The following is a 12,108-nucleotide window of genomic DNA, read 5'->3' as shown; positions in this document are numbered from 1 at the left end:
TTTCACAGATTAACAGAGTTGGAAGGGACCTTGTAGGTCATCTGGTTCAACCCCCCACGCCACCCAAGCAGAAGACCCATTTCCCACAGGTGGCAGTCCAGTCTCCTCTTGAAGGCCTCCAGTGATGAAGCTCCCACAACTTCTGAAGGCACCATGGGTTGATTGTTCTTACTGTCCTTATTTCCAGGTTGAATCTCTCCTTGGTCACTTTTCATCCATTATCCCTTGTCTGGCCTTCAGGCTTTGGAAAGTAGCTTGACCCCCATCCTCTCCGTGGCAGCCCCTCAAATACTAGAAGATGCTATCCTGTCTCCCCTAGTGCTTCTCTTCCCTAGACTAACCTTGCCCAGTTCCTGCAACCGTTTAAATAAACCGTTCCTGAAACCTGATTGAGCTGACTTTGGAATGAGTAAACATCAATCTGCACGGGTCAAACATTAATTAAATGATTCATCCCCAGCAATCAAACAAAAATGTATTAGAAAAGCAAGCATCGAAGCAATTAGCAAATGAAGCATGCATTGTCTTCCCTCTCCCTCGAACCAGGAATCAGGGGAACGAGAGGGAAGAGAAAAAGTCTTGCTTACATTCGTATCCAAGCATATGAACCCAAAAGCTGTGTTCACACAACAACGTGCTTAACAAAGGCAGATACACAAGAGCTGTTACTCTTGGTTACTACGGAATTATTTTGTTCAGCTTTCTCTACCAGTAGATGGGTTTGTGACTCCTTGCGTGGCACAAACCCAGATAATGGGTTAATCAAATGATATATTAATTAACATTCTCTCTCTCTCAGCCCATCCTCCCTCCCTCTTTTCCTCCCTCCCTTCCTCTTTCTCTCTCTTTCTCCCTTCCTCTCTCTTTTTCTCCATCCCTTCCCCTTCTCTCTCTTCCTCCTTCCCTCCCTCCTTCCTTCCCTCCCTTCCTTCCTCCCTCTTTTTCTCCCTCCCTTCCTCTTTCTCTCTCTTTCTCTCTTCCTCTCTCTTTTTCTCCATCCCTTCCCCTTCTCTCTCTTCCTCCTTCCCTCCCTCCTTCCCTCCCACCCTTCCTCCCTCCCTCCCTCTTTCCCTCCCTCCCTTCCTCTTTCTCTCTTTCTCCCTTCCTCTCTCTTTTTCTCCATCCCTTACCCTTCTCTCTCTTCCTCCTCCCTCCTTCCCTCCCTCCCTCTTTTCCTCCCTCCCTTCCTCTTTATCTCTCTCCCTTCCTCTCTCTTTTTCTCCATCCCTTCCCCTTCTCTCTCTTCCTCCTTCCCTCCCTCCTTCCCTCCCTCCCTTCCTCCCTCCCTTTTTCTCCCTCCCTTCCTCTTTTCCTCCCTCTTTTCCGCCTCTTTTCCTCTCTCTCTCTCTTCCTCTCTCCCTCTTTTCCTCTCCCCCTCTCCCTCTTCGTCCATCCCTCTTTCTCTCTCTCTCTCTCTCACACACACATTTACAACCCGGAGTTTTCTTAGGCAAAACACTAAAAGGAACATCATTACTTATTCATTTAATAATAGCATTTGTATACCTCCAGCCCCCACGAGGACTGCCAGTGATTTACAAAAGGCTGGGACATAAAATCCATACAATCATAACCCTCTCATGATTAAGCCACACGCATAACCCCGAAGGTTATCTTCTGCACTCGCTCTCTTTCTCTCCCCCCCCCCCAATTCCCAGGGCAGCCTAGAACTCAGACATCCCCTCCAAATGTCTTCTGACAACTTTAATAGCGTTGAATTGTTGAGGTCCATTGAGCTGTGGAGGTCAACGCTGCAAAACTCAACTAATAGCCATTCCGACCAACTCATCTGAAATCCCGCTCCTGTTGGGTGAGTTTTTGCTATTCTTCCGATGATAGAAAAGATTATGGAGGCCAAGGGGCACTGGGCAATATTCTAACCAAGCACACCATCATCCTCCATCAATCGGAATAGAGAGGGAAGGGACCTTGGAGGTCTTCTAGTCCAACCCCCTTCTCAGCCTAGAACTTAAGGAGAACTTTCCTGGCCGTGAGGACAATGAATCAATGAAATGGCTTGCTTCCAGAAGTTGTGGGTGCTCCAACTCTGGAGTTGTTCAAGAAGAAACTGGACATCCACTTGTCCAGAATGGCATCGGATCTCTTGCCGTGAGCAGGAGGTCAGCCTAGAAGATCACCAAGGTCCTTTTCAACCCCATTATTCTATGTTCTTGACAGGGGAAAAAGGATGCTAGAAGACTCCAAACTTTATCAGCACGCTTTCTAGACAACTCGTGTTCCACGGAGTCATCATTCCAGAGATATTTCTGAATATCCCCAAAACAAGGAGATCGTATCGCAGTGTGTATCTCAACCTTGGCAACGTGAAGATGCGTGGACTTCAACGGCTGGACCAGGAGACCCTCAAAGTCCTATTCTGTCACTATTCTGTTATTAAAGAGCGGGGTGACTCATGGAGTTAGGATGCTGGGTTGGCAATTTGCCAACCTGTGTTTGAAGTCCAGGTGCTGCTGTGTGACGGGGTGCGTTCCCGCCACTCACACCAATTCCTGCCAACCTAGCAGTTTAAAACTCAAAACTCAAATATCTCAAAGAGAAGGAGACTGTATTGCGGTATTTCTCAATCTTTGGCAATTTCCACCTCCAGAATTCCCCAGAAATTCTACAAGGTTGCGTGGGTGGGGGATTGTAACTAAGCTTTCTTTCTTTCTTTCTTTCTTTCTTTCTTTCTTTCTTTCTTTCTTTCTTTCTTTCTTTCTTTCTTTTTTTCTCTCTCTCTCTTTCTTTCTTTCTTTTTTCTTTTTTTACAACCCTTCGCTTGCCTGAGGACAGACAAACAGATGGCATTTCCCACCGTCACGGATCGATGCCTTAAACTGGGATTGGAATGAGTTTCCGTGCAGATCTCGCGGCTAATCGGGGGGGGGGGGGGGACCGATCAGCGGAGTAAGGAACGGAATCACCATTCAGGAATGGATACGACGGCTCAGCACGGACACTCAAGGGTTAAACAATCAGCTGAAAAGGACATAGGCAGGAAGAAAGATTGTGTGTGGGTTTGGGGGAGGGGGGTGGGATGGAGAGAGAGAGAGGTGGGGGAGAGAGAGAAAGAGAGGGAGAGCGCGGACGTGATAGTTCAATTCCCCCTGAGGATTAATTTGTAATTCAATTGCTAAGTGCAATCCTGAAGCCCAGAAAGTGTAATTTACGGTTTGTAAAGCAAACCACTTGGGTGGGGTGGCCTTAACCCCATTCGTGTCTCTGCCTTCTCTACCCCAAAACATGTCTTGCTGTTTTGAAGGCCGGAGATGGGAGCGTTTAGAAATTGTGACTTTTTGTGAGGGGGGGTGGGGTGGGCGCTTTCCACCCTCATTTGGGATGATCCCAACTCTATTGAAGAGATCAGCCCTCCCCCTTTCGCAGTTATAAAATGCATATGAATAATACAAATGGAGAATGGTTGCAGGAATTGGGTTTGGCTAGTCGAGGGAAAAGGAGGGCTAAGTAGGGGAGGGGGGGAGAGATGATAGCAGTCTTCCAATAACTGAATAGAATAAGAGAAGAGAAGGCAATACAAGTCAGCAGTGGGAAGAGGGTCTCAGACCAATATATATGTATTTTCATGTAAGTCTGGAAGAATGGAATGGAATGGAATATGGAATGAGAATAGAATAGAATAGAATAGAATATGGAGTGAGAATAGAATATGGAGTGAGAATAGAATATGGAGTGAGAATAGAATATGGAATGGGAATAGAATACAGAATGAGAATTGAATATGGAATGAGAGTAGAGTAGAATAGAATGTGGAATGAGAATAGAATATGGAATGAGAATAGAATAGAATAGAATAGAATATGGAATGAGAATAGAATATGGAATGAAAATAGAATAGAATAGAATATGGAATGAGAATAGAATAGAATAGAATATGGAATGAGAATAGAATATGGAATGAGAATAGAATATGGAATGAGAATTGAACATGGAATGAGAGTAGAGTAGAATAGAATGTGGAATGAGAATAGAATAGAATAGAATAAAATATGGAACGAGAATAAAATATGGAATGAGAATAGAATAGGAATAGAATAGAATAGAATAAAATAGCAGAGTTGGAAGGGACCTTGGAGGTCTTCTAGTCCAACCCCTGCTCAGGCAGGAGACCCGATCTAGACCATTTCAGACAAATGGTTGTCCAATCTCTTCTTAAAAACCTCCAGTGATGGAGCACCCACAATTTTTCTGGAGGCAAGTCATTCCACTGATTAATTGTTCAATATTTGAGGGCTGCCCCAAAGAAGAGGGAGTCAAGCTATTCTCCAAAGCACCTGAAGGCAGGATAAGAAGCAATGGGTGGAAACTAATCAAGGAGAGGAGCAACCTAGAACTAAAGAGAAATTTCCTGACATCGAGAACAATGAATCAGTGGAACAGAAGTTGCCTCCAGAAGTTGTGAATGCTCCAACACTGGAAGTTTTAAAGAAGAGACCACTTGTCTGAAACAGTATAGAGTCCCCTGCTTGAGCAGTGGGCTGGATTAGAAGACCTCCAAGGTCCCCTTCCGACTCTGGGACTCAGTTAAAAGGGACAAACATCATCACCCATCGGTGTCCTTTCTCTTGGACCTTGTTGAGAGCAACTGCACAGGACTTCCCCAAAGATGTATTTAAATGAAATTCAAGGTCTGGAGGTCAGCCTTGTGATTCAATTTTGCTCTTTCTTAGCAGATTGAATTTTGCTTCCTCTGCGCAGATTCAATTTTGTTTTTTCTCCTTCGCAGAACTCACCTACACACACACCCCTCCTCCTCACCGAGAGCCTCCTGCTTGGAGAAAATTGACTGAGAGAGAAAAAATCCAAGCGAAATCAAAAAGGAGGCCCTGGGCTGGAGGTTTTCTATCCCTGCTACTCCTACTTCTGCATCTCTGTTGCAGAAAACCAACATTCATTTCAGGTCTTTAACAAAACGGATAAAAAGCGAGGGGAGGGAATATATTTTCACAGCCCAGATGGCTCCACTAAATCATTTATAACACCCTATCGACATCCTGTATCATTTCTTTCCTTCTTCTTCGCCAATTCCAGCTGGCAACGTGCCTCATCGGAGGATTGTCAGTCGAAACCGGATGGAACAGGGATTTCCCTTCCCTTCTCTTCCCCCTCACCCCCCAGGAACTAATATTCATGAACCTAGGAGCATCTTTTGCTATCCTTATGCTCTACTCATTGTCTATGGCTTCCTGTGAGGCCCGTGTGAGCAACTTTTAAAAATATATCTCCCGTCACTGCTTCTGCAACTCATTCAAGTGCCAAAGAGCGGCAAGAATATCTCTGGATGACCTTATTTCACTGGCGGTGGATGTCCAACATTCTTCACGGTCTTAAGATCACAGGAATAACACAACAACTTTGTAACTCTGATGGAATGGAGCAGAGGTGGGTTCCTACCAGTTCGCACCAGTTCGGTAGAACCGGTTCGTCAAATCTACCGAACCGGTTAGAAGAGGTTACACCAGTGGACCCGGAAAGCAGGACACACCTACAGAAGAGGTTCCAAACATTTTTGAAACCCACCACTCACATACACACACACACACACACTCACACACACACACACACACACAGACTCACACACTCACACAGACTCACACAGAGAGAGAAAGAGAAAGAGAAAGGAAGAAAGAAAAAAAGAAAAAGAAAGAAAAAGTGAGAGAGAGATGAAAGAAAAAAAGGAAAAAGGGACAGAGGGACAAAGGAAGGAAGGAGAGAGAGAGAGAGAGAGAGAGAGAGAGAGAGAGGGAAAGAAAATACATGGCCGGCAAGCCACTCCCACCAGGTCACATGGCCAGCACGCCACTCCCACAAAGGAGGCCACACCCACAGAGTAGGTTCGAAAAAAATTTGAAACCCACCACTGGAATGGAGTGAGGAAGTATATCCTCAGGAGGAAGGGGAGCAGTCAAGAGAATTGGGTGAAATTGGATTACTACAGAGAGGAAGAAGAGTTGGACTCAGAGACAAAGTTGAAGCAACTGAATTCTCTCTCATCTCAATTCCTAAATCAAGCCGAAAAAGAACAACCATTCGTCTGGGATGGCCTCCTATCTTGAGCAGGGGGTTGGACTAGAAGACCTCCAAGGTCCCTTCCAGCTCCGTTCTGATTGATTGATTGAGAAGTAAGAAGCAACACAGCCTGGATATTATTGTGTGTGAGAGAAAAAGGGCGAAGAGAGCCTCTCCTTAATAGTTCCCAGGGTATATTGCAGAAATCTGGCAAGATTCTGTCTATCGGTGTTAAACAATAAAGAACTCAACCTGGATGAATCACCATGTTTCATTCTTGGTTTTGAGCTTGACATCAACCCAACACAACTGCATTCATAAACTGGTCTGGCTTTGGAAGAGACGGCCAATGTATTTCTTTGTTCTTCTCCACTTCCTTCTCCAACTCTAAGTCCCTGGGTTCCCTCAGCCACTCAGCCAGAGCTTTCCTCTGCCTCTTCCCCCCTCCTACCTGTGGATATCCATGGTTGTTGACTCGAGGGACGTCAAAATCCTCCATTATAGGATCGGGGAAATTCACCACAGTCAAAGGAACTGCTGGAGCATCAGGTAACCGGGTTTGCATCTCCCGTCTTTAGAAAGAATGAAAAGGACAGAAGAAGAATTATTTGTTATCCACAGCTTGGCGCCATTTGATTGCTGGCAAGATGATTCTAATTGCAGCATAATCCCAGTCTGGTAGACATCTTCTCAAAAGGAAATCCTGTACTACTCAACGGGGCTCCTTGTGCCACACCATGAAGGCTGCTCAGAAGTAAATTCCACCAAGCTAAGATACATTTATGGCCTTACACAACTTTTGACTTTCTGAACCAATCTCTGGGCAGGAAAATTAGAAGGAGATAGTTATATATCACATGATTCAGACAAACCAGAGAGCTTGGAGTGAATTGCAATTGTCCCATTCATGTCATTTAGAGGTCAACTTTCTTAGAAAGCCTCACTGTTTCTTTTCTGGATCTTCAGGAAGTTAGTACACAATCCCAATGAGGTTGCCACCTCACACATGTGTATATATACTGTTGTGGTCTGCCAGTGGATCTGGCAGCGGATTCGGCCAGTGAGGAGGTTGAGGAGGAACATGGGCCAGTCCTGGAGTCTGGGGAAGGCTCTGATGAGGGCTCTGCATTGGAGGCAGAGAGGGGGCCAGGGCTGTCTGGCAGTTCTCAGCTGCCTTCAGAGCTAGACAGCAGTGAGGCAGACGAACAGCTGGAGCCTGTTCCCAGTGTGTGCCTGCGCAGAGCTGCCAGAAGAAAAGAACAGCTCAGAAATCAGAAATCGACTTGGGAGTAAAGCCACAGGGGAATGGTGAATGACCCCTCCCAGAGGAAATAAAAGAGGAGCCAAAGGGGAGAGGGCTTTTGCAGGAAACCATTCGTTCGTTCGTCAGTTCGTTTCAGGAGTGTGAAGATCTGTCCGTGAATCTCAGAGACTCTGTGCCCAGCCTTTCCTTGCACAGCACCGCATTTGGAAAATATTTACATGGCAGCTTTCCAAGATAGATAAGGTCTGTGGTCATAAATACCCCTTTGAAAGACTGTTTGCCAAGCCTTTGCTGAGTGTGAATGAGAGGAATTCACATTCGTTGAATAAAAGGGGTTTTGTCAGGACGAGGAGTCTGCTTCGTGCTTTTTGGGGAAGCCTAGGTCAGAATACCTGCACATTCCTTACTCAGGGTCTGTTACTCACGTGTAAGCCCCAATGTTGTTCACTATTCTAGCAACGGCTTTCACTTTGCCACCAGGCTGCGCAAGAGTTTCATTGATCCCTTGAAGAAAAACCTAAAATTGGAATGGAAATGGAAAATATGAGGAACAGATTCCCCGAAGCACTGTGGGAAGGAATATTCCCTGCACTCTTCCCCTGTAGAATTGTGTCAATTACTTGAATTGTTGGTTGTTGTTTTTAAAAAAAATCATCCATGGAGGTCCTTCTTTAGACCTTTTTGAAATTCAGTTTCTGTTGAAGACCACCAAGTTCTAAATGTGTGCGACTTGAAGCATCATGAAGGGGTCAAGAAACGGTTGTTTGTAAAGTAAACAACCATCTCTTGACCAGTTAAGGATCTTTCATATCACACACATTTCAGCACCAAGAGAAACAACGGTCACATTTCTCATCTTAAAGAAAAAAAAATCAAACATACCATTGTCTCTTAAAATTCAAAATGGAGGAGGAAACTGTGAAGGAAACAATGATAATTTGGGCTTAAAAGCTTTGGGTACAATATTGAATTGGAGCACTGGGAAAAATTATGGAGGAGGGGAATTATAAATGGACAATGTTGGCATCCTACAAGGAAAACATCTACAAAATGTTTTATAGGTGGCATTCCCCCCACCCCATCCCGGCGAGATTGGCCAAAATGTTCCCAAATAGATCTCCAAACTGTAGGAAATGTAATCACCAAAAGGAGACCTTCTACCATATGTGGTGGACGTGTCCAAAAGCCAAAGAATCCTGGACCAAAATTCAAAAATGGTTAGAAGAAACAATAGAACAAAAAAATTGACATGAACCCTGAGCTGTTTCTTCTAGGAATAATAAAAAATATATATTAGTAAGGATATGTCGGTGAAATACAAAAAAGAAATCCAGTATTTAATACTACATATACTTACAGCGGCAAGGATTGCCTTTGCCCAGAAATGGAAAAATAAATTAATCCCAAATGAAGATGAAATAATAAGAAAGGTTATGGACTGTGCCGAAGTGGATAAACTAACTAAAGAAATCCAGGGAAAGGAAGAATCAGAATTCTACCAGATATGGGATAAATAGTATAGGTGGATGGAGGAAAGAAACAAAAATCAATGAAAGAATATAACAAAACTCAAAAATAATAGTTATGAGTAAAATAAGAGGGTTTAGAATGATGAAATCCAAATGAAATACAATAGAAGGGGAAATAATCTAAGGTGAGCGGTATCGATTGATGATTGCTATTATAAAAAAACAGGAAGTTCCTGTTCGTACTGTATTGTATAAATGTGGTGTACGTCTAATTTTTGTGTGTATGTGTATTTTACATGTTTGTTAATAAAAAAAGGATATCCAATATATATATAATGCTTCATTTAATTACTGCTGCCAGAATCTCATTTGCATATATATATGTGTATATATATATATATACATACATACATACATACATACATACATACATACATACATACATACATACATACATACATATATATATATATATATATATATATATATATATATATATATATATATATATCATCACAGGTCTCGCTCCACTTGACTTATTCATGAAGCTCTCGGTGACCCATCTATCTCCCCAATGGCTTGGATCTAATAATTTTTCAATCCCTTGTTCTGGGCCCTCACCTCAAGCCCTGTGTAGTTCACTCCAGCGTAGCGTGGGATGAGGCTACGTTTGCGAAGGATCGACGCGTACAACTTGGTTCCTGTTTGGTCCTTCTTCCGAGGCTGTTGGAGGGGAAACCAAAGACCGGAATGAAAAGAGATCAGAAGGTGCAAAGAAAACGATAAAGCAAAGCGGTAGGAGGCTTAGCAATAGCAATAGCAGTTAGACTTATATACCGCTTCCTAGGGCTTTCAGCCCTCTCTAAGCGGTTTACAGAGTCAGCATATCGCCCCCAACAACAATCCGGGTCCTCATTTTACCCACCTCGGAAGGATGGAAGGCTGAGTCAACCTTGAGCCTAGTGGGATTTGAACAGCTGAACTGCTGAACTGCAGTCAGCTGAAGTAGCCTGCAGTGCTGTATTTAACCATTGTGCCACCTCGGCTCTTACGGGTTTGTTCTTGAGATGGCTCTAAGGCAGTGTTTCTCAACCTTGGTGACTTTAAGTCCTGTGGACTTCAACTCCCAGAATAGGGAGTTGAGTTAAGTCCACAGGACTTAAAGTCACCAAGGTTGAGAAACACTACTCTAAGGAACTGTAATTGATAAGTAAATCAGGAGCTGTTCATTACAGTTCATGCTACCCTGGAGAATAGTCTAGAAAGTTCAATGCCATAAATTGCTCTAGTTGGCACAAAAGTAAATACAATAATGCTTCTTCCATTCCTGGAGAAAGAATAAAAATGGCTTTCAACTAAACCAACATCAAAGATTTGGCTGTTGTGAAAGGCTACGGCCATCGTCAGGGTTTCAAGCAATAGACCCATAGCGAGGAGATGAATTCCTCAAAGAATAGCTTAATTGGAGATACCATATTGGCACCGATGTGGTGAAAACCGACTTTGAAGGTTCCCACGGCTTTCACACAAAAGCCAAAGTCTTCCCTCAATCCCAATCAGTCAGTCACAGGCTCCAATCAAAGCACTGCCTGGTTGCCTAGTGACAGTACTCCTCCTTCCTCTCACCGGGTGTGAGAATGTCCTTGGTTCCCAAGAGAAAGTATTTGATTTTGGCTACAAAACGCCAGCTATCTCTAATCTCCCCCCCTATGTGGCAACCCTGAAGCTCCAAGGTGGCTTCGGTCAGGTCAGCTTCAGGGTTGAAAGCCAGTAAATCCGACCGTACGAAAGGCGAGAGCTTGTGTTATGATGTCACAAGGCATTTTTTTGGTTGTTTTTCTCATCATTGTGGTTATTTCCAGATACCTACACGGCCACAAATGTTTCGTATTTGGCCTGTGCTAATCTCTTGCGATCAGCGGATATCTAAGCAGTGTTCGTCAACCTTGGCAGCTCGAAGAGATGTGGACCTCAACCCCCAGAACTCCTCATCCCCACAAGGCTGGCTGGGGACTTCTGGGAATTGAAGTCCGCGCTTCTTCAAGATGCCAAGGTTGACAAACACTGATTTAGAAGAATCGTAATTCTCTCTCTGTGGAGGTTTCCAATATAAGTTTGGACAGGTGTCTTTTGGAGATGAAGAAGCTCTGGATTGTTAAGCAGAAGATGTGCATGGTTTATAAACTCCTCCAGTTCTATAGATGTTCTGACTGAGGCTTCCTAAAAGCATGAAGGAAACTCCTTGTCCCAACAAAAACCCCTTTTATTAATTTGCTGTGAATTCTGCTCATTCACATCCAGCAACGTCTTTCAAGGGAGGATTTACAGTCACAGACCTTATCTGGCTTGGAGAGCTGCCAGGCCGAGATCTGCAGAACCTGGCAAGGAGTCTCGGAGAGTCACGAAACAATTAAGCGAACCAATGGTCTCCTGCAAACTCCACTCCCCTTTTGCTCCTCTTTTATGTCCTCTGGGAGGGGCCATTCACCGTCCACCTGTGGCCTTCCTCCCGTCAACCCGTTCTTTAGCTGTTCCCTTTGTCTGGCAACTCTGCGCATGTGCACACTGGGAATAGGCTCCAGCTGTTCATCTGCCTCACTGATGTTTGACGCAGTGGCGCAGTGGTTAAATGCAGCACTGCAGGCTACTGCTAGATCAGCAGGTCAGCGGTTCAAATCTCACCGGCTCAGGGTTGACTCAGCCTTCCATCCTTCCGAGGTGGGTAAAATGAGGACCCAGATTGTTGGGGGCAATATGCTGACTCTCTGTAAACCGCTTAGAGAGGCCTGTAAGGCCTATGAAGCGGTATATAAGTCTACTGCTATTGCTATTGCTATTGCTCTGAGGGCAGCTGATAACTGGCACACAGCTCTGGCCCCCTCTCTGCCTCCGACACAGAGCCCTCATCAGAGCCTTCCCCAGATTCCAGGACTGGCCCAGGTTCCTCCCCAACCTCCTCACTGTCCGAATCTGCTGCCAGCTCCTCAGGCCATTGGCAGACCACAACAATAGATTTATTTCACATCGTGTCCTCTCCCCCTCAAAATTCTGAACCACTTTATTATCCTAATTTATCAAGAACAGTGCCCCAAGCGTGACATCACATGGAAGGTGTGACTCATTGTTTTCAAATCTGGACCCTTACTACCCTCCCGGCCTTCTGCAAAGCCACCAAGTCCTGGCTGTTCCAGCAGGCTGGGGGGAGCTGAGAAGCATCTACCTCCACGGAAATTGTGAATGTTGGTTTTGTTTTTAATATGTTGTCTTTGTCTCGTTCCCCTCTTTCCCTTGTCTTTTGTGAGCCGCCCGGAGTCCTCCGGGAGTGGGCGGCATAGAAGACAAATAAAT

At 44.6% G+C, this 12,108-nt stretch overlaps 1 protein-coding gene across 1 annotated transcript in view; it reads right to left on the bottom strand.

Annotated features, from left to right (window-relative positions):
- Positions 1–12,108, bottom strand: part of CCDC33 (coiled-coil domain containing 33) — a gene marked incomplete in the record, with an annotated part of 103,756 nt that overhangs the window by 32,170 nt on the left and 59,478 nt on the right. Inside the window, 3 exon segments of the mRNA XM_087704040.1 lie at positions 6,479–6,599; positions 7,717–7,808; positions 9,382–9,483. Coding sequence (XP_087560166.1) covers positions 6,479–6,599; positions 7,717–7,808; positions 9,382–9,483 — 315 coding nt within the window.

Source organism: Thamnophis sirtalis, unplaced genomic scaffold (assembly GCF_051295495.1).
Source record: "Thamnophis sirtalis isolate CommonGarterSnake01/CBP01778 unplaced genomic scaffold, rThaSir2_p1.2 scaffold_2, whole genome shotgun sequence".
Classification (NCBI taxonomy): domain Eukaryota; kingdom Metazoa; phylum Chordata; class Lepidosauria; order Squamata; family Natricidae; genus Thamnophis; species Thamnophis sirtalis.
This window is presented reverse-complemented; position numbering and strand designations above follow the sequence as displayed.